This window comes from Bubalus bubalis, chromosome 7 (genome assembly GCF_019923935.1).
Source record: "Bubalus bubalis isolate 160015118507 breed Murrah chromosome 7, NDDB_SH_1, whole genome shotgun sequence".
In the NCBI taxonomy this organism is placed as follows: domain Eukaryota; kingdom Metazoa; phylum Chordata; class Mammalia; order Artiodactyla; family Bovidae; genus Bubalus; species Bubalus bubalis.
The window spans coordinates 6,745,048-6,768,503 of NC_059163.1; the positions used below are offsets into that span (position 1 = coordinate 6,745,048).

The 23,456-nt window shown below is 45.0% G+C and overlaps 1 protein-coding gene across 1 annotated transcript in view; it reads right to left on the reverse strand.

Annotated features, from left to right (window-relative positions):
* Positions 1-2,396: 2,396 nt before the first annotated feature.
* Positions 2,397-23,456, reverse strand: part of BST1 (bone marrow stromal cell antigen 1) — a 30,527-nt gene continuing 9,467 nt past the window's right edge. Inside the window, exons 4-9 of the mRNA XM_006054950.4 lie at positions 20,388-20,470; positions 16,194-16,270; positions 15,557-15,649; positions 14,135-14,221; positions 10,551-10,610; positions 2,397-2,839 (exon numbers count right to left, since the gene is read on the reverse strand). Of these exons, the coding sequence (XP_006055012.4) occupies positions 2,740-2,839; positions 10,551-10,610; positions 14,135-14,221; positions 15,557-15,649; positions 16,194-16,270; positions 20,388-20,470 (500 nt within the window). The 3' untranslated portion in view covers positions 2,397-2,739. The remainder of the gene's footprint in view (positions 2,840-10,550; positions 10,611-14,134; positions 14,222-15,556; positions 15,650-16,193; positions 16,271-20,387; positions 20,471-23,456) is intronic.

Here is a 23,456-nt window from a genome sequence, read left to right on the forward strand (position 1 = left end):
AATTATTAAAGTAGATGACAATGACTGGTTTTGGGTAGGAATTCAAGAAATACTAGGCGTGGTGATGGTGATGATATTGAAGCTTACGAAGACGGTGATGATGATGGTGATAAAGGTGACTGATACTGAGGGTCAAGGAACCTGGCCTCTCCTGAACCCTGCAGTGAGCACCATGCGGAGGGGTGGATGAGCGTGTGAACCCCACAAGAGGGATAGTGGTGGGCGATGAGGAGCAACCAGGGGAGGCAGAGACAGGCAGCACGGGGAGCTAACTAGGAGACCTGTGATCACTGCCAGTGAGACATGCCCAGGGCAGCATCTCAGCTGCTCTCTAGAGACGCATGAGGTTGGACTGTAAATACATGTTATACACAATGACCATCAGACTCTGGGCAAGGGTTTACAAAAAATGGAGTGAAGTCAGGAGGAAGAGAGAGCCCTGCTCTCAGGTGGGCACATTTGAGGAACAGCTCGACCTGCAATGGGCAATTCTTTTTCTCTCCGGAGGTTTATAGGAAATGACAGAAAGTGAAAGCTCCCATTACCACTTGTGGGCACCGGGGCACCAGATTACGCCAGTTCTCACATCTGAACCTCCCACACCCGATCTCTGTGAAAAAATAAGGAGCAAGAACAGAGAAGTGGCCGTGACAACTTCTGGTTTTGTTTTCATCTTCTGGAAATGTTGTGTGTTGCGTTAAATGACCATGCACAGAAGGCAGGTTTAGTTTTCTCTTCCTGATTAGAAAAGGGATGTGCACTTATTAGAGAAAATTTGGAAAACACAAAAGGTCAAAAGTCAAGAATAGGAATCACTGAAAAGACCATTTTGCAGAGATTACTACTCTGCATTTGGGCTTCTTTTCGATCCCTGGGATGGGAAGATCCTTTGGAGGAGGAAATGGCAACCCACTCCAGTGTTCTTGCCTGGAGAATTCTAGACAGAGGAGCCTGCTAGGCTATAATCCATGCAGTTGCAAAGAGTCAGACATGACTGAGCGACTAACGCTTCCTTTCATTGATTTTGTTGTTCAGTTCCTAAGTCGTGCCTGACTATTTGTGACCATGGACTGCAGCCTGCCAGGCTTCCCTGTCTTTCACCATCACCTGGAGTTTGCTCAAATTCATGTCGAGTCAGTGATGCCATCAAACCCTCTCATCCTCTGTCACCCCCTTCTCCTCCTGCCTTCCATCTTTCCCAGCATCAGGGTCTTTTCCAATGAGTCAGCTCTTCACATCGGATGGCCAAAGTATGGGAGCTTCCGCTTCTGCATCGGTCCTTCTAGTGAATATTCAGGATTGATTGGTCTGATTCATTCATTTAAGTATGTATAGGTAACACACACACTTTGATGTGTTACATTTGTATTTTATTTGACGAGTGGATCACATGTTTTATGTTCTACATCTTATACTTATCATTGACATTTTTATATGGCATGAAATGTTCTTTGAAAATGATTTACATACAATGAAATGACTCCTTTGCATGCAGTTCTGAAAAAACTGGAAGGAGAGCTGACAAACACATAGACTCCTGTTCCCATCACCACAGTCGAGATCCAGAACAATCTGTCACCCCAACTAGAGCCCCTACAGGGCTCCTTTTTAGCTAGTGCCCTCTCCAGTCTTAACGCTGAGGCTGAGAAGTATTCCATTCCTATAATTTTGCTTATTTTCAGAATGTCATGTAAATAGAATTATATAGTACATAGCCTTTTGGTCTGGCTTTTTTTCACTTGGCACAGTGCAATTGAGACTCGCTCACAGTGCTTCATTTATCCATAGCTGGCTACTTCTTACTGCTGAGTAGGATTCCACTGTACAGATGTACCAAGGTTAGCTCCTCCATTCACTGGTTGAAGGACAGTTGGGCTGATAAGCATGACTTTTCCTATTTGAATGATATCCCATCCTCAGTTCAGTTCAGTTCAGTCGCTCAGTTGTGTCCGACTCTTTGCGACGCCATGAATCGCAGCACGCCAGGCCTCCCTGTCCATCACCAACTCCCGGAGTTCACTCAGAATCACGTCCATTGAGTCAGTGATGCCATCCAGCCATCTTATCCTCTATCGTCCCCTTCTCCTTCTGCCCTCAATCCCTCCCAGCATCAGAGTCAGTATCCCATCCTACAGATATACTAAATCATATGCAAAGAGTTCCCTATTATTAGAATTTTTAGTTCCCCCTCATTATAAATAACCATTAAATGGGCATCTTCATACACAACTCTTTGCCTACCAAACATCTTTGAATATACTTATATAGTATACATGTATTTGAAGCTGTCAACAAACAGCTCATCCTCTGTCACCCTCTTCTCCTCCTGCCTTCAATCTTTCCCAGCATTAGGGTCTTTTCCAATGTTCCACACCAGCAGTATGCCCTGCTGGTGGCATAAGAATATATGAAAATATATACACAGTTGTACTAAAATTTTCTTAAAATGTTTGCTTATATAAAAGACAGTCTGTGTCTCAATGCATTATATTATGAAAATAAGAAAATAATAATTAACTTTGCTCTAATGAAGTTGTTTTTAACCAGCTAAATAGAGCTAGATTAATTTCTGAAATCCTGAGCATGTATATCACTCACAATCCATTTCAGAACATTGTTCAGCCAGCAGGAAGCTTCTTTAGACAGTGGAACCACTTGGTGTATACAGAACAAGGATGACTGAGCAAGGACAGGCTTCAGGTGTGCGGGCCACTTAGGGCAGCATAACTGAGTTTCTAGTTACATCTGAGCAACTGAAGTGAAAGCTGCTAAAAGAGGAAAGATAAAGTAGGCACCTTGTACTGCATAAAAGGCTTCCCTTTGAGTAGATGCTGCTGCCCTGCAAATTAAAAAGGAAACAGGAAAAAAAAAGTCAGCATTGATGCATGGCACCTACTTTCGAAAAATACATGCACACCACAGGAAAATCTAAATAGTACAGAAAGGGGCTTCCCCGGCGGTCCAGTGGTTCAGAATCCGCCTGCCAATGCAGGGGACACAGGTCGGATCCCTGATCCGGGAAGATCCCACATGCCGTGGGGCAGCTAAGACTGTGAGCATGAGCTACTGAAGCCTGAGCATCTCAACTAGAGAGTAACCCCACTCACCACAACTAGGGAAAGCCCATGCACAGTGACGAAGACCCAGCACAGCCAAAAATAATAAGTCAATTCAAAATAAAGAAATAACACAGAAAGTTACAAAGTGAAAAGTAAAAGCTTCTTTGTTGTTCAGTCCCTAAGTTGGGTCCAACTCTTTGCGACCCCATGGACTGGGGCCCACCAGGCTCCTCTGTCCATGGGATTCTCCAGGCAAGAATCCTGGAGTGGGTTGCCATTTGCTCCTCCAGGGGATCGTCCCTACCCAGGCCTCCCTATTCCCACTTTGCATAGAGATAATTCTTGATAGTCTGAGCTGTCCTCTCAGGACACTCCCACGTGCACGCAAAGAAATTACCACATCTTTTCATCTAAGCACAAATGGAATCTACGATTTGTTTCTTCACCCAACACGACATCCTGGACCTGCTTCCATAGTGGTCCATATGGAGGTACTCATCCTTTCTCCTGGGTGAATTCTGATTGTATGGATGCACTATAAAGTTATCCAAATGCAGCAATATCTACTGATGGATATTACACCATTAGAGTTTAACTGGTGATGAAGAACCAGTTATGACATAAAGACATTGAGAGAGGCTCTGGCAAAATAGGGACTGTGGCCATAGCAATTAGGATCCAACCTCCAGATTTTTAAAAACAGAAGTAATGAATTCTTTGAAAGCAATCAAAGACAACGTTTTTAAATTTAGGAAACACCCTGATGTCTTTATTCCCTGGCTTTCTGCTAAGTCACTTCAGTCGTGTCCGATTCTGTGCGACCCCATAGACGGCAGCCCACCAGGCTCCCCCGTCCCTGGGATTCTCCAGGCAAGAACACTGGAGTGGGTTGCCATTTCCTTCTCCAGTGCATGAAAGTGAAAAGTGAAAGTGAAGTCGCTCAGTTGTGTCCGACTCTTAGCGACCCCATGGACTGCAGCCTACCAGGCTCCTCCGCCCATGGGAGTTCCCAGGCAAGAGTACTGGAGCGGGGTGCCTATGCCTGGCTTTCTACGAGTGGCTTATTGTTGCTTACTCCACCTGAGTGCTGATCACCCCTTTTTCCTAAAGCAATCTCCAGCAGTCCACAAAGTTGTACTATGGCTCCGCCTGCTGGACATTTTCTATAACTGCACATCTGATTCAGTTCCTCTTCTAGACTTCGTTCATTCAAAATTGATTAGTTTTTGCTTTTAAATAATTAACCCATTAAGACAGAGATAAACTTATTTTTACTTTTTAAGAAAATAAAATAATACAGAACTAAGCACAGTAATAGTGGGTCTCCCTTCCCTAGAAGTAATCACTGTTAGCGATTGGGAGTTTATCGTCTCAGATCTATTTCTACCATTTACATTCAATATCATGCACAAACAGAAATATACTTTTGTTTTCTTTCACTTTACATGTTTGGGTCCACATTATTTGCACTGACTTGTCACATGTTAGCTTAAGCTTTTCAGGCCAATGTGGAGTTGTGCTTGAGGACAGCATTTACGCAGAGAGAAAAACACATTACTTGCAGTTACTTTGGTTTTAAAAATTAATTCTAGCTATTACATTAACAAATTCAAAATCTTAACTTTCCCATACACTTTTTCTATTTCATTTATGAATAGTCGTGTTCTAATTTAAAAGCTGAATGAGCTCTGATAATAACTTCTAAGAGGACTTCAAAATTATTCTAATTCCCAGAACATTTTATGTTAGATTCTTTTAAACTTTCATTTTAAAATATTACATTTTCTTTATAAAATATTGTTAAGTGACTTCAAGTGAGCAAAATCTTCTTAAATACTTGATGCTAGTAAATTTAATAAATGTATAAAATTTAATCTTAATTCTCTTAAACATTTCAATACTGATTTAAAGAACAGGGGAGCCTGGCATGCTGCAGTCCATGGGGTCACAAAGAGTTAGACACAACTTAGCAACTGAACAGCAGCAATGACTGATTTAAAAAAGTAAAAATCTCTAATAACTTTCAACTAAAAATTCTAAGTCTAAAATCAGTTATTTAAAAGTTAATTTTATATTGGAATCACACGGCTATTCCACGAGCTATTGATATATGCTAAATCCTCTAAAATGTTATAAATACGTTAAATATCAAAAAGAAAAATACAAACTGTTACTAAACTTAACACAAAAGTAATATAAGTTGGCTTTATATCAACAGCTGCTCATTAGATTCTGAATTTCTTCAGACGAAAAGTCCTTTTCTCCACTATTCCTAAGCAAGTGAAATTTGCTCTCCTACTTTTGTGACCTAGGGCCAGGGCGGAGTAGGGGAATACATTTTGAACAGTAAACTGGGGCCAAGATGAGAAATCTGATTTTCTCCTTGGAACCCTGACTGTCACCGCAAGGCCTTATGTCAATAACACGAATATGTCTGCTTCCTCATATCCTCACCAATCCTGCAGATGATCCACACACTGAATTTTTGGCCATTAACTTATAAGTCTATAAGACTGTTTACTACACATTTCTTACTTTAGTTGTTTGTGAGAATTTTTCCATATTGTTACATGGTTTTCCACCACCCCCAGCTTTATGGAGATATAACTGACATGAACCATCTACTCTTTTTTTAACTTTTTCTTTCAACAAAGGTCTGTGTGTTTTACAAATTTTGCTGCAGGGCAGCTAAGCCCGCGCACCACATCTACTGAGCCCACGTTCGTAGAGCGTGTGCTCCGCAACAAGAAAAGCCACCGCAATGAGGCCTGCCCACTGCAACGAGAGAGCCCATGCGCAGTAACAGAGGCCCAGCGCAGCAAAAAAAATTAGTGAACTAATTAAAAACATATTTTTTAAGTGCACCACTGGGAAGATCCCCTGGAGAAGGAAATGGCAATCCATCCCAGTACTCTTGCCTGGGAGAATCCCCAGGACAGAGAAGCCTGGTGGACTACAGTCCATGGGGTTGAGGACAGTCGAACACAACTGAGCATGCGTGGCGGGGCCTGCGAGGATTCCGATCTCCGCTTCCGTGACCGCAGGGCCTTCTCCTCTGGAACCAAGCCTTCTCCTCTGGAACCAAGCCTCCTCCGCCTCCCTTTTGTCAGGACACTTACACTACATACAGGGCCCACGTGGACAGCCCAGAACTGTCTCCCCATCTCAAGACCCTTACGTTCTTATATCTGCAAAGCTGCTTTTGTAACATAAAGTAAAACCCACTCATTCCAGGGGTTAGGACCTGCACATATTTAGATGTATGACTCAGCCCAACACAGTGGGTAAATTCAGGAGTCCAGTTTGGGATGTGCTGCCTCTGAGATAAATATTAAGCAGGGAAGGGAGGGTGGGTTTCATTCTCAGGAGAGGAAAGTGAAGACCCAGGCCCTCGTCTGTTCTTTCCCTTCCTGTGAGAGGCCTCAAAAACAGGCGTGCCTAATTCACAGGGAGTGACCAGCAGAGCACTGGAGGGAGGGACTTAACCTCGCCAGCCACTCCAGGGACACGTGCAGGTACTGATGCTGTAAATGTCTTGTCTCCTTCATCGCCATTCCTTGCATGGTAGTGTGTGTACATGTCAATCCCAAGTTCCCGAGTCATTCTGTCCCGCCTGCCCCCACCATGTCCACGCACATCCATTCTCTGCGTCCGTGTCTCTATTCCTGCCCGCAAACGGGTTCATCTGTACCGTTTTTCTAGATTCCACCATATACACATTAATAGATGACATTTGTTTTTCTCTTTTTCACTTACGGCCAAGACGTACATGAAAACATGCTCAACATCACTGATTGTTAGGGAAATGCAGATCAAAACTACAATGAGGTATCACTTCACACCAGTCAGAAGGGCCATCATCAAAAAAATCTGCAAACAGTAAATGCTGGAGAGGGTGTGGAGAAAAGGGAGTCCTCTTGCACTGTTGGTGGGAATGCAAACTAGTACAGCCACTATGCAAGACAGTATGAAGATTCCTTTAAAAACTAGGAATAAAACTATCATATGATTCAGGAGTCCCACTACTGGATGGTCCATGGGGTTGCAGAGTCAGACACGACAGCGACTGACCTGAACTGAACTGAATTTCAGCATTGATTTTTTTTAATAAAAATATACATCTATGTTACAATGGAGGTAATCATTTTGGGGAAGAGCCAAAGGATATTCTTTCCACTGGGCATATACCACAATTCTAAAAGACACATGTACCCCAGTGGTCACTGCAGTACTATTTACAATAGCTAGGCCATGGAAGCAACCTAGATGTCCATTGACAGAGGAATGGATAAAGAAGTTGTGTTACATATATATACAATAGATTATTAGCCATAAAAAAGAAGGCATTTGAGTCAGTTCTAATGAGGTGGATGAACCTAGAGCCTATTTATTACACAGAGTGAAGTAAGTCAGAAAAACAACTCTCATATATTAACACATATATATGAAATTTAGAAAGATGGTACTGGTGAACCTATTTGCAGGACAGCGATGGAGACGCAGACATAGTGAATAGACTTGTTGACACAGGCAGGGAAGGAGTGGGTAGGACGAACCCGGAGAGAAGCGTGGAAACAAATACATTACCATAGGTAAAACAGACAGCCAGGAGGAGTTTACTCTATGACACACGGAGCTCAAATCTGGTGCTCTGTGACAGCCTAGAGGTGTGGGATGGGGTGGGAGGTGGGAGGGAGGTTCAAGAGGGAGGGCACATATGAATATCTGTGGCTGATTCACGCTGATGTATGGCAGAAACCAACAGAGTCTTGTAAAGCAATTACCCCCCAATTAAAAATAAATAACTTTTCTGAAAAGGCAAGTAAATAAATGAAAATAAGATGAAACGAAAAACAAACAGATGAACAAACTCACATCTGTGTCTGGTAACATATGTGTGTACTGGGATGTAGGGGCAGAAATGGACCAAAATGCTGAAAGAAATTACTTAGAGGAAATGGGCGTAGAGGGAAAGAAAGCATCTTGCCCATCGGCAGACGAGTGGATGAGGAAGCTGTGGCCCATATACTGTATATAAGAAAGGATGGAGTATTACTGTATATAAGAAAGGATGCATCTGAGTCCGTTCCAATGAGGTGGATGAAACTGGAGCCTATTATACAGAGTGAAGTAAGCCAGAAAGAGAAACACCAATACAGTATACTAACGCATATATATGGAATTTAGAAAGACGATAACGACAACCCTGTATGCAAGACAGCAAAAGAGACACAGATGTATAGAACAGACTTTTGGACTCTATGGGAGAAGGCGAGGGTGGGACGATATGAGAGAAGAGCATTCAAACGTGTATGTTACCATATGTAAAAGAGATGACCAGTGCAGTTCATTGCATGAAGGAGGGCACTCAAAGCTAGTGCTCTGAGATAACCCAGAGGAATGGGGTGAGGAGGAAGGTGGGAGGGGGTTCAGGATGGGGGGATACCTGTACACCCGTGGCTGATTCATGCTGATGTATGGCAAAACTACCACGATATTGTAAAGTAAATAGCCTCCAATTAATTAATTTTTTTAAAAAACCTCTTATTCATTGTTAATAATAGCTAAATTTTGGAAACAGTATAAATGTCCACCCATGGGTAATAAGCTAAATCATGATGTCTGCCACTGCTATATTTAAAGTGGAACCAAGAAGGACCTACTGAATAGTGCATGGAACTCTGCTCAGTGTTATGTGGCAGCTGGGATGGGAGGGGGGCTTGGGGGAGAACGGATACAGGCATCTGTGTGGCTGAGTCCCTTTGCTGCCCCCCTGAAACTATCACAACATTCTTAATAGACTATACTCCAATACAAAAGTAAAAGTTTTAGAAAAAACAGAGAGTATCTCCCATGTTAAAAAAAAGAATCATGACATATGCATACAATAGAATACCACAGGTAGGGGAATGACATTAAGACACCATTATGTGAAAAAAGCAAGTTGCAGAGTCCTGTCTACTATTATTTATAGGAAATGAAAAAGAGAAACATGTGTGTTCTAACAAACACAGAATATTCTAGAAGGGCACAAAAGAAACTAGAAATAGTAGTTGCCTCTGGGTAAGGAAATTGGTCTTCCCAGGAGGTGCAGTGGTCCTGCTGCCAATGCAAGAGACACAAGCGATGTGCGTTCGATCCCTGGATCGGGAAGATCCCCTGGAGAAGAAAATGGCAACCCACTCCAGTATTCTTGCCTGGGAAATCTCATGGACGGTAGCAAAGAGTCGGACCCAACTGAGCACACACGCACACACACAGAAGCTGGGTAATTAGAAACAGAGGAAGAAAGAGTTTTCACTTTTTCTACCCTTTCATAATTTTGAATTTCATCCTATGCACATGTATTATCTTTTCAAAAAGTTTAATATGATTTTTAAATATATCAGGATCAAGAAACGTGAAACTTCTTCAAGGGAAATCTCACCCCTCAAATGGAGTCAGGAGGCCAGAAGGGGGCGCTCTTAGGCAGGGCCAGGCACATAGATTAAAGAATTGTCAATTACAGACCTCAAAAGAAGAACCATCAGGAACACATCTTCAGTTAGAGGCCACAGCAGGAGAGATGTACACGCCGTCTTAGGTAAGGAACTGACCACCCCCGCAACTCAACCCAAGAGAGACTGTCATCACGCTTCTCTGATGGACTCTCATTCAAAACATCCCTTCCCAACTTCCTCTTTCTCTCTATAAAATAACACCCCTCTCCTTCATTTGCTGGGCCTCCCCTGCGGTTCAGCTGGTAAAGAATCTGCCTGCAATGTGGGAGACCTGGGTTCGATCCCTAGGTTGGGAAAATCCCCTGGAGAAGGGAAAGGCTACCACTCCAGTATCGCCTGTGGCTTTTGCTATAGCTTGCTTGTTCCAAACTGCAATTCCTCTACTGGTCCCAAATAAACTCGCTTTCTTAAAAAAAAAAAAAAAAAAGGCGGGGGGGGGGGGGAGGTTGGTGTGGACCATTTTTCAAGTCTTTATTGAATTTGTTATAATATTGCTTCGGTTGCACCTTTTGGTTTTTAAACCACGAGACAGGGGGTGGGGGGGTCTTAACTCCCCAGCCAAGGATCAAACCCACACCTTCTGCATTGGAAGGCAAAGTCTGAACCACCAGACCACCAGGGAGGTCCCCCAAAATAAGCCCACTCTTGCCGGTAAAATAGCTTTCATTTCTGAGGTCCACAGAAGTAAATTTTAAAAGGTGGTCCTGCCACCCCAGGTCCAGGCTTCGTGCTGCCGCTGGTGCAGCCGGAGTGGCCTTGCTCCCATGGTACATGCGGGAGTCAGCTCAGCTGCACGGATGCTCAGCAAACCTCCACTTACCCAGCAGCGCAGAGATGGAGAGCTGGGCAGTGCACAAGTACCAACCTTGCTCTGCAGCCAGGCATCTCAGGGGGTGGGCATAAAATGACACTGTGACCCACCAGCACCCTGTAAATAGTAAGGGCTGGCCATCTTCAGGAAGCAAGGAAGTTAGGTTAAAATTTTACTTACGAACTTAAGGCACAGTCAGGATGAGTGCTGTGTTCCACACACTGTAAGAGCTTCACTGGCCTGCAAAATGAAAAGAAATAATATTTAAGGGCTGATTCAAGTGACTTTCATTCATCATACATTTATGGGGAACCTGCAAGGTACTGGAGATACAAAGTCTCTGACCTTGAAGGACATAGTTTCTTTTCAAAAATATTAGCTGGCATTTGTTGAGCACTTACTATGTACCAGAAAATCTGATGATATATTAAATATTTTACATAGATGATGTCATTCCCTCCTTACAACAACCGAAGAAAGCAGGTACTAAGGAGATCAAATCAGTCCATCCTAAAGGAAAACAACCCTGAATATTCACTGGAAGGACCGATGCTAAAGCTGAAGCTCCGATACTTTGGCCCCCTGATGCAAAGAGCCAAGTCATTGGAAAAGACCCTGATGCTGGGAAAGATCGAGGGCAGGAGAAGCGGGTGGCAGAGGATGAGATAGTTAGCATCAAGGACTCAAGGGATATGAATTTGAGCAAACTCTGGGAGATGGTGAAGGACAGGGAAGCCTGGCATGCTGCAGTCCGTGGGGTCACAAAGAGTCGAACACAACTGAGCAGCTGAACAACAACAACAAATTATTATCTGCGATCAACAGCTGAGAAAGCTGTCCAGAGGAACTTGGCCAAGTTCTCACAGTAGCGAGTTGCGGAGCTGAACTTGAACCTCCCCTCCAAAGGCTGGGCATGGAACCATTTCTGTAAAGATGTACAACTTTTCTGGGAAAATCCGCTGATAAGAACTTTGGGCAGAAGGTTGGACTTGAAGCACGTGGGTAATGGCTGGTGCCCAGGCTTCAGGGAAGAAGATGCAGGTTCCAGGACAGCCTGGAGGGAAGGGAAAGTAGCAATGAAGACGGGAGCCTGGTGGCAGTGAGAGGCAGGCCAAGAGAAGATGTCAGTCAGCCACAGGGTGACTGGAGGGGACTTGGGAAGAACAGGAAAGCATTCTGTCTATGGCACGCTACGTGACCCCTCCCTAGGACTCTCTACTTCTCAGTGGACACCGTTCAGATACATTTTTTTTTTTTTAAACAAGAGTAGTCTGTTATTGGATTTCCCTGGTGGGCCACTGGTTGCAAATCCACCTACCAATGCAGGGGACACGGGTTCGATCCCTGGTCTCAGAAGATTCCACGCAGTGCAGGGCAACTCAGCCCGAGCACCCCAACTGCTGAGCCTGAGCCCTGGAGCCTGTGTTTGACAACAAGGGAAGCCCCAGCACCGCAGCTAGGGAGGAATCCCCTGCTGGCTGCAATGAGAGAAAGCCGCCTCACAGCAACAAAGATCCAGCACAGCCAAAAAATAATATTAATTTTTAAAAAGTAGCTTGGTGTTGCTGTCATGACTCCCCGCTTCCCCCACCAAAACGCACTGAGTTTCACGGAGTGTGGGTCAATACAACGCAAAGCAGAAAACAGGAGGCAAGAGAGGCTTTGAACAAGGACCTTGCCGATGTGGGGAGAAAGTTCCACCGCTGTGGCACAGAGGTCAGTGTCACCTGAAATTTGACAGGCAGGGGATTCTCACTTACATCTGGGCTTGAGTCTGATCTGTTAACCCTGGCTGCTCACCCTGTGTTAAGCCTGTTGTTATCTCTCTGGGCGCCCAGGAGAAATAAAACCCCATTTGAACACGAGAGCCCACAGGTGGTACAGAAATAGGAGCTGGGGGTTGAGCCAGGCATGCAAGGCAGAGCCTGGGGCCAGCTTAGGTGGGGCAACGTGACTCAGGAAAAGCAGGCTGAGTCCTTGAGGCTCACAGCTGTGAGTCAGGAAGGCAACCCTGGGCCCCCATTTGACCTGATGACTTGTAAAAAGACAGTCTCCTCAGGGAAGTCCCTGGGCCAAAGCAAAGTGGTCATAACTGTGGAATTTTTAGCCATTTTTTTTTTTCCTATCCCTGAGCTCTTTTAGAATCAGAACTGCCTTTTATTTAACTTACAAAAACCTGATGCTGTAAGAAAGGAGGAATCTCAGAGTAGAAAGAAAAAGGGGAAGCTCCAGGGTCACACAGTGATGGGTTCAAAACTCAGCTGTGTCACCGAGTGGTGACTTTGGGAAACTTGCTTAACCTCTGACCTTTCATTTACCCATTCATGAACAGGGGATACTTATATAAAACAGACAAAACGAATCTATGCTCTTATAAGTCCAGAGAGTGGTTCCTACTACAGGTGGATGGGGAGCCTGAAAGGGAGACCAAGAAGAGACTGGGGGTGCTGGTGACGCTCTGCCTCTTAATCCGGGTACACGTGTTCAGTGACCTGGGGAAAATTCATCCAACTGGATACTTACGGTTTCTGCATTTTTCTGAACACAGATTATCTTTTCCAAAACAAGAGTATGTGCTTTACTTTGTGTTCAAAACAGGGTGATGATAACACCTAACTAACTTCAGAGTCTTCTGAGACTGTTAGCAATAACAGATAAGGAAGAGTCCAGCTTCAAGCTGTGGGAAAAGAACAAGCATGTTCTCCTTGGGGGGAGGCCTGAGGAGGGGTAGACCCACACTTCTGGGGGCTTTGCTCAGGTGGGAGGGTCACCAGGTCCCTTTTGAGAAGGCCAGAGGGCGGCAGGGCCAGCTGGACAGTCCCTGGCGCTGGTAAAGGCTGCAGATGTAACGTGCACCCTGCCGCACTCACAAACATTCGGGAAAGCCCCTAAATCACTGAAGTATTGGGCTCCGGCCCCCGGGGAAACAAACAGGCCCGCAAACTCAGGAGCCGACACATAAAGACACATAGAGAAGCAGGAAGCGATAGGTGAGTAATTCCCAGGCCAGGGGAGGGCTTTCAATCATCTCAGAATTTGAGCCAAACTTACATTTCCAAGAATCAGGAGCACCCCAAAATGATCTCTGACTACATGTATATAAAGTACCTGGCCCATAAATCCGTGATAAATGGTAGCTATGATGACTTCAGTTGGTCCACAGCCACCAAACATCTCTCTGTAAGTATCTCAAACTCCCCTTAATATAAATCACGGGTAGTGTGGCATCCAGAGGAGCAGTGTGCATGTGACTCCCCAAGCAGGTAAGCGAGTGAGGAGGACACCAGATACTCACAAATGATAAATGGCAAATGTCCATCCTTTAAGCATCCTTAAAAAGGGCTGAGGATAGTAGGGGGTGGGGGTCAGGGGGAACTCTAGCTGGAAACCACCACCGGTCCCCAGATCCAGTGACAACAGGAAGGCACAGTTCCATGGCCTCTGGGGCTGACCTCTGAAAAACCTTTCCAACAGCCCCCTGCTCCTTCTTTGAATATAAGCACTGATAACTGTTGCTGAAGCTGAAGCTCCAATACTTTGGCCACCTGATGTGAGGAGCCAACTCTTTGGAAAAGACCCTGATGCTGGGAAAGATGGAAGGCAAAAAGAGAAGGGTGCAGCAGAGGATGAGAGGGTTAGACAGTGTCACAGACTCGATAAGCATGCATTTGAACAAACTCCAGGAGACAGTGAAGGACAGGGAGGGTTGCAAAATGCCAGACATGACTTAGCGACTGAACAACGGATTACAATCCGCCACCTACGGGTAGTCATCGATACAGCTGTACTGGAAACCCATCTCGTCCAGCCTGTCTTCCAGGAGCTTCACGCTGCCTTCTCCACAGGATTCCCTGAAACACAAACACAGACATACACTCATCGAAGAAGCTGTTTCCGTGTTAATGAAAAGTTATACTGGCCACGTGCTACTGAGATCTACTCCTCGCTGGAGAAATACGTGGCAGATTCTCTGAATCCAGAGGTGCTGCCGGAACCCGAGCCGCCGCTCCCACGTGGAGATGCTCTGAACCTTAAACCTGTCCGAAGCCCGCGAGTCACGCACATCCATGCTCAGGCCCGCGCCGGCGCATGCGCGGTGGACCACAGGGCGCATCCCAGCCGCACCACAGACGCAGCGCTGGGCTTGGGCTCCGAGCGAGCTGACTGCCCCCTTATCCAACCCACAGCGTATTAAGTCGATCTTCAGATGGAAATAGAAAATACATACAAAATCAAAAAATATTAGAAAACTCAAATAAACAAAAAGGGCGGGGAGCCTAATCTCACATTACTGGCCATAACCGCTGCTAACATGTTGATGTACATCACTTTCGACTTTTTAAATGTATTTATTCCGACGAGACTGAAAACATAACAACCCAATTCTGCTGCCCAATGCGTGTTTAATCTGCGTTTGCCCATGTCTGTGTGTCCACGTATGTACCTCTCTGCCATTATTTTTAATTCCTGCTTGGGCTCCTTTATACAGTCTGAGCATAATTCATAAAAAGAAGTCCCCTGTTGTTAAAGGTTCAGTCCTACATTTCAGTGCCATTGACACTACATGGATACATGTACATGTATGACTGAGTCCCTTCGCTGTTCAGCTGAAACTATCACAACATGTAATCGGCTATATACCCCAAGACAAAATAAAAAGTTAAAAAAAAAAAAAAAAAAAGGAGGACTTCAAGCTTGCATTGATATCTGAGCTGATGCAACCATTGAGTTAGTGATTTCCAAGAAAAGTTTGGATCTTAAAAGCTTTCTCAGCCAGTTATCTGAGACCCAGTTATGAAACTGGTTGTTCTGTGAAAAGAATGTCTTCATTACATAGTCCATGAGTCAATTCTGAGAACTCCTGGTGAGGTTTTTGGACTTCTAATGACAGAGAGAAAAAATTGGCTTTTCCCCACACGAATGCATGAGGCCCTCTCCTATCTGATGCTGCCCTGGTCACTCAGAAAGGCTGAGAGGAGTCTCTGGATAAAGGAAGCTTTCTCTCGGCTCAGGACTGACTCGTGGCATTTCAGAAAGTCAAGCCTTTGCCTTTCTCTGTCCACCACACTATGAACAGAGAAGACAGTGGCTTCCCCAGAACTGTACATGTAAATCAGACTGGATCATATCACATCCAAGAAAAGCATGTTTGTACCATGACCATCACCAGTCGCACTGTAACTTACACCTTGGGTCCTCCGATTTCATGCATCACCCAGATCTCAATTCGTGTGATTTTATCCTTCTGGAGGTAGGGAATTTCAAAATCTGCAAAAAAACTGAGAAACACGTTTTGTCAAGTTCTAAAGCAATATGACACTGTTCCCATATCATTGTTAGTTGACTTATACATTACTTTTAACACTATTGGGGGTTGTTGGTGGTGGTGATTTTGTTGCTAAGTCTTGCAACCTCATGTACACTGTAGCCCACCAGGCTCCTGTCTCCATGGGATTCTCCAGGCAAGAATACTGGAATGGATTGCCATTTCTTTCTCCAGGGGATCTTCCTGACTCAAGTATCAAATCCGAGTCTCCTTCATTGGCAGGTGGATTTTTTACCACAGAGCCACCAGGGAAGCCCTTTGGGGATTACTTTTTAGCTTTAACTTTTAGGTTACTATTGCATTCGTGCATTCAGCTGTTAGTGGTATAAAGGTATGGACATGGCTCTGATGTCCAGGTCATTCAATGGTTTTGCTCCAGCTGAACTTACAAAAGCACTAGATTGGGATATGGGGACGATCCTCTTAAGCCTCCATTCAAAACAATTAAAAAGACATCTTGGCATCTTTGTCATATATGCTAGGGCTCACATTCTTACCCTTTTACAGGATAGGCTCCTGCTGGCTCTGAGCCATTCAGCATGACATTGATCACCCCAGAACTATCTCTTGCATACTGCAAAAAAGAAACAAGCATTTTGAGTTAGCCAAGACACCATTTTTCACCTATGAAATAGTCAACCATTTTTTTCAATTGACAATCCTCAATACTGACAAGGATGTGATAAATTTGGTATTCCACAGAGCTAGAAGGGATGTAAATTGGCATATCTTGGAAAGCAAATTGCTTTGAAATGTGCAAACCTCATGCCTGTCATCTACCGTCATAAAACAATACAGGACTTCCTTGCTGGTCCAGTGGTTAAGAATCTGCCTGCGGATACAGGGGACATGGGTTCAATCCCTGGTCTGGGAAGATCCCACAGGCCACCAAACAACTAAGTCCGTGCGCCCCAACTACTGAGCCCGTGCTCTAGAGCCTGGGCTCTGCAGGAAGAGAAGCCACTGCAAAGAGAACTCCGACACTGCCACTGGAGAAAAGCCCCTTCAAGCAGCAACAAAGACCCAGCACAGCCAACATAAATAAAGAACTATTTTAAAAAAAAATAAAAGAATCCAAAACACTATCAGATTCCAACCCTGTATCAACCAGTGTACACTATCTCATGCTGCTGCCATTACAAACAGTCTCAAAAATCCCAGTGGCTTTAAACAAGAAAGGTTTATTTCATGCATATGCTACATGTGTATCACTGGTTTTCAGATTTGGGGTTTGGGTTTTCCTACATATGCTCCTGCTCTGGGACCCGAGTTGAGGAAGTCTCCACATCTGCAGAGTCATAGTTTATCAGTGAAGGGAGAGAAAACGTGGCAAGCCACAGACCAGTAAGTCTTCCCCAGTGGCTCAGTGGTAAAGAACCTGCCTGCAATGCGGGAGCCACAGAAGATTCATGTTTGATCCTGGAGGCAGGAAGATCCCCTGGAGGAGGAAATGGCAAGCCACTCCAGTATCCTTGCCTGGAGAATCCCATGGACAGAGGAGCCTGGCGGGCTACAGTCCATGGGGTCCCAAAGAGTCAGACACGGCTAAAGTGACCTGGCGTGCATGCACGCACACACCCAGAAGTCAGGCAGTCACTCCTACTCACATCCTATTAGCCAACGCAAGTCACACAGAAGTAACTTCAAGAGACAGAATGAATGCAAAACACACGCCCAGACGATGAGCCAGAAATACTCAGGAAACATCACGAAGGATCCCCCGGTGCACAGAGGTATACTGCAGCACAGTTTGTAACCAATCTAAAACAGTCAGCTACAGGGAAGGGTAAGTCCATCGTGGTACTCACACATCTGAAATACAACCAGCCGCTGGTAAAAGCCTACAAAAGACTGGCCGTAGCCCAAGAAGTGCTTACATCCAGAGCACAGTGTGAGATGAGATGGCTTGCGCTCAACTCTGTTCAAAATGAATGGGCAGGGACTTGGCTGGTGGTCCAGTGGCTAAGCCTCTTGTGCTCTCAGTGCAGGGGGCCAGGGTTCGATCCCAGGTCAGGGACCTGGCTCCTGTGTGCTGCAACTTGAAAATATCCTGCCTGTCACAACTGAGACTCGGTGGAGTCAAATAAATAAAGAAAAACACAAAAATGAATGGGCAGAAGTGTGGGAATCAGTCAACCCCCGAAATTCCTAAGGCAGAGACAGGGCCAGAGAAATTCCCCAATCTCCTGCTCAGCATACTACTGGACCATATAATTTCCCTGATAAAATGCTTCTTCTAGACTGAAGGTGGAGCAGGGCAGGGCTGTCATGCAGATCTGAGATACGCAAGGCCGGGCTTGTTCTCTGGCAGTGTTAAGTTTTAAGTGTAAAGTTGCTCAGTCATGTTGACTCCATGATTCCATGGACTGTAGCCTGCCTGCCTCCTCTGTCCATGGAATTCTCCAGGCAAGAACACTGGAGTGGGTTACCAATTCCTTCTCCAGGGGACCTTCCTGACTCGGGGATCAAACCCTGGTCTCCTGCAACACAGGTGGATTCTTTACCATCTGAGCCACCAGGAAAGCCTGGCCGCCCAATACTGGCCATAACACTCGGCTCCATGCCACCACACCTGTCTCAGATTGCTTCCAAACATGCGAACATTCGAGCTTAAATCTGCAAATGCCAAGGTCTGATGACCACTGTGTTAAATGATTTGCTCTTAGGTAGCAGGAATGTGAATAACTACTTTTTTTCTTTATACATTCTATAATTATCATTCTCTATCATGAGCAGCTATTAAACTGGTGATACAAAAAAATTTTTTTTCATTAAAACAAAGCATGTCGGGACTTCCTTGGTGGTCCAGTGGTTAGGATGCCATTCTTCCATTGCAGGGGGCACAGGGTCAATGCCTGGTCGGGGAGCTAAGGTCCTGAATGCCACATGGCACAACCGAGAAAAAGAAAAAGGAATGCAGATGCAGTGAGGCTGTATGAAGTCACGGTGTCCAGTTGCTGCACTTGTTAGCTCAGTAATTAGTCTGATTAAGTTCCTTGGCCTCGTCACCAAGGCCTATCTGTAAAACAAGGGTAGTAAGAGTCCCTACCCATAGGATCACTGTGATGATCAAATTATTTTAAATGATACTACTATTTATGATATATTTCTCTGCCATGGTTCGGACCCTCTCCTCATCAGTATATCAATACTATATTATCTCACTTCATGTTCAGACTACCCAGCATATTCTGAGGGTTCATAAAATGTGTGTGTGTTTGTGTTAGTCACTCAGTCGAGTCCCACTCTTTGCAACTCCAATGGACTGCAGCCTGCCAGGCACCTCTGTCCATGGGATTTTCCAGGCAAGAATACTGGAGTGGGTTGCCAATTCCTTCTCCAGTCGTAAAGGTGAGCATGGTTACAAAACTCCCATTTCAGGGTTGGAGGTGGCTTGGAGCGCACTTTGAAATGGGGTAGGTCCACGGGGTAACATTTGGGTTTCTCTGCATATGATGCTGACGTCACTCCTGTGTGGTCATTAGGACCCCATGTTCAGATGATGATGCCACACACAGCCCCCCACTCCTCAATGAGGGGCTTGGCCAGCTCACCCCCTGGAGTCTGCACTCCAGGCAGAACCTGTGGGGAGCAGGCACAGACCGAGGGCTCCCCGGAGCTGGCAGGAGAGAGAGGAATAAGAACATCTTTGTTGGGAGCCACCCTCCGCTTAGTTCCAAACTGCCCCTGTAGCGGGAGATTTAACCGAAGAGTCTCTTGCCCTGATGAACAGTGGCTCCAGTGGACACCTGGTGATCCAGGGCAGGAAATGAGACCGAAAGGGACACAGATAACCCTGAAAGGGGCTCAGTGGCAGGACCGGACATCGCCAGAGCCCTAGCCAATGCAGATAACAGTCAACTGCTCTTTGTCGGGCATTTAGCTAAAAACATCACCTTCTTATTTGGAATCTTTGGTCTAATGCTGGTGGCAGGAAATGTAAGCTGCAGTCACTGGTGTTTTCTAGCTACTGATCGCTATCGATTCTGCTGATGATATTCTCCGTGGCCTTTAGGGGACTGTGGGACTCCCCTGGTGGCTCAGACGGTAAAGCGTCTGCCTACAATGCAGGGGACCGGGGTTCAGTCCATGGGTCGGGAAGATCTGCTGGAGAAGGCAATGGCAACCCACTCCAGTACTCTTGCCTGGAAAAATCCCATGGACAGAGGAGCCTAGTAGGCTACAGTCCATGGGGTTGCAAAGAGTCGGACACGACTGGGTGACTTCACTTTCACTTTCTGCATCTCCAGTTTATCTCTGGTCTGTATCATCTCCTGCCCCAAGAATATCAGCCTTCTGGACGCCTCTGACCCCCACATATAGGTCTCAGGAGGCCCAGGTTCTCCTGTAAAGCAGGGATTACGCCACTTCACATCGCAACCAATATCACATTGATTTGAAACAGTAACAACAACCGTGACCCAACAGTAATAATAACAACTGTTTAAGATCCTCAGCTGAAGCTACCATTTAGAATATTTTCTCTGTGCCAGGCAATGCATTAAGCATTTCGGCTTCTTAAATCCTCACGCCTTTATGGAGCAAAAAGGCTGAATCAGAACGTGGCAGAAAGTGAGACACAGGGAAATGAAGGACTGACGCGATGGCCCAGTGATGCCTCTGAACCCTCCAGCGCCCTCTTCACAGGTCCCACACCTCCTCTGCCACCCAGCCGTGCACTCCAGGATTACCTGGATGGATGCGCTTTTCCAGAAAGAATCCACAGGGTTGTTTTCACAGTCTTCTGATGTTGGACAGGATTGGTAGTCGAGTCCTACAGGGCAGACAGACAGACACATTTCATTTCAAAGATTATAACAGGAAGGGATTTATTGAAAATATTTGCTGGGTCCACTATAGGTATAAAGAATTTTTAGTGGATTTTTAAAAAAATCTTTATTGAATTTGTTACAATATTGCTTATGATTTACGTTTTGGCTTTATGGCCAAGAGGCACGTAGGATCTTGAGCCCTCCCCAACCAGGGCTCAAGCCCACATCCCCTGCATCGGAAGGTAAAATCTTAACCACTGGGCCACCAGGGAAGTCCCTCCAACAAAATACATTGAACTGCATTCTACAGAACATGTATGGGCTTAAAATTCATAGCTCTGTCTACCTAGGCCACAAGAAGCCTGGTGAGGAGCATCCAACCCCTGATAAGAAGACATTCATCATTCTGCTCCACACAAATGTGAAGAAGGTGGAGAAATGAACAGATGGATTATTTCTCTGCTGGAGTTCTAGCCAGTGATACATATATTGATGTGTGTGTGTGTGCTCACTCAGTCCTGTCTGACTCTTTGCAACCCCATGGACCATAGCCTGCCAGGCTCCTTTGCCCATGGAATTTTCCAGGCAAGAATACTATAATGAGTTACCATTTCCTACTCCAACATATATTGATATATATATATATATCCAAAAATTATATATAATATCATATTATAAATTATACACATATTAAAAATTATAAATATTTAAAATGTATATGCATTATATATATATATATATTTGCTTTATTGGGAGAACTGTTTTCTGTATTTAGCACAAGTGTTGGAAGTAAATACAAGAAAAACAGACCCAGACAATAACAGTCCTTAGCCAGAAAACAGAAATTTTATAACATTTAAAATATGCAAAAAGTTAAAATGTACCACGTTTAAAAATTTTAAGGGCAAAATTCAGCAGCTATATAATGGGATTTGTCCCCCATTTACACTATTTAAAAAATAAAAAAGAAGGAGAAAGTGCTCATTGACAATTCATTCCAGGGAGGACCAAGCAGAGCACCATGAGAACTGCTTGAAGGGAAATGCATGATGATTCCCTGGCCCCTATGGGTGTACCAGCATCACCAATTTGGAGGCTTCCCAAACACCATCAGAGAAGGGTTTTTATGGAGATTTCATGATGTAGGTGTCACTGTGTCAGTCATTGGTGATTGACTCAGTCTCCAGTCCCACTCCCCTTCCCAGAGGACAGAGGACGGGGTCAAAAGTTCCAGCTTTCTAATGATGCCTCTGTGTTTTTGGCAAGCAGTCCCCATCAAAAGTCACCTAGGGGCTCCCAACCACCAGTCATCACGTTACTATACAAAAGGCACTCTTATCACTCCTCAATGCCAAGGTTTTCAAGAGCCTTACCAGAAACCAGGGGACCAAGACCAATTCATTTCTATTATACCACAGTCTCCCTCTCTTCTGTCTAGTCAAAGCTATAGTTTTTCCAGTAGTCATGTACGGATGAGAGAGACCACAAAGAAGGCGGAGTGCCGAAGAATTGATGCTTTCAAACTGTGGTGTTGGAAAAGACTCTTAAGAGTCCCTTAGACTGCAAGGAGATCACACCAGTCAATCCTAAAGGAAATTAACCCTGAATATTCGTCAAGGCTGTATATTGTCACCCTGTTTATTTAACTTATATGCAGAATACATCATGAGAAACACTGGACTGGAAGAAACACAAGCTGGAATCAAGATTGCCGGGAGAAATATCAATAACCTCAGATATGCAGACGACACCACCCTTATGGCAGAAAGTGAAGAGAAACTAAAAAGCCTCTTGATGAAAGTGAAAGTGGAGAGTGAAAAAGTTGGCTTAAAGCTCAACATTCAGAAAACGAAGATCATGGCATCTGGTCCCATCACTTCACGGGAAATAGATGGGGAAACAGTGGAAACAGTGTCAGACTTTATTTTTCTGGGCTCCAAAATCATTGCAGATGGTGACTGCAGCCATGAAATTAAAAGACGCTTACTCCTTGGAAGGAAAGTTATGACCAACCTAGATAGCATATTCAAAAGTAGAGACACTACTTTGCCAACAAAGGTTTGTCTAGTCAAGGCTATGGTTTTTCCTGTGGTCATGTATGGATGTGAGAGTTGGACTGTGAAGAAGGCTGAGCGCCGAAGAATTGATGCTTTTGAACTGTGGTGTTGGAGAAGACTCTCGAGAGTCCCATGGACTGCAAGGAGATCCAACCAGTCCATTCTGAAGGAGATCAGCCCTGAGATTTCTTTGGAAGGAATGATGCTGAAGCTGAAACTCCAGTACTTTGGCCACCTCATGCGAAGAGTTGACTCATTGGAAAAGACTCTGATGCTGGGAGGGATTGGGGGCAAGAGGAAAAGGGGACGACAGAGGATGAGATGGCTGGATGGCATCACTGACTCGATGGACATGAGTCTGAGTGAACTCTGGGAGTTGGTGATGGACAGGGAGGCCTGGCGTGCTGCGATTCATGGGGTCGCAAAGAGTAGGACACGACAGAGCGACTGATCTGATCTGATCTGATTCATTGGAAGGACTGATGCTGAAGCTGAAGCTCCAATACCTTAGCTACCTGATGCAAAGAATCAACTCATTAGAAAAGAACTTGATGCTGGGAAAGATTGAAGGCAAAAGGAGAAGAGGGCATCAGAGGATAAGATGGTTAGATAGTATCACTGACTCAATGGACATGAATTTGAGCAAACTCCAGGAGATAGTAAAGGACAAGGAAGCCTGACATGCTGCAGTCCATGGGGTCGAAAAGAATAGGACACGACTGAGTGACCCAGTAACAACTCCCTCTCCTCGCAGTCTTTCCATCACGTTCCCCCTTCAGCCTCCCCACCCTCTGCAGAATAATCAAACTGTGGTCTCCTGATCACAGTCCACTGGAAGAATGTCCATGGCCATTTGATCTGTACCCTGCCATGCTTCCCATCTCACTCAAAGTGAAAGCAAGCATCCTCAGTGTCCTGTGCCATCTGGCCC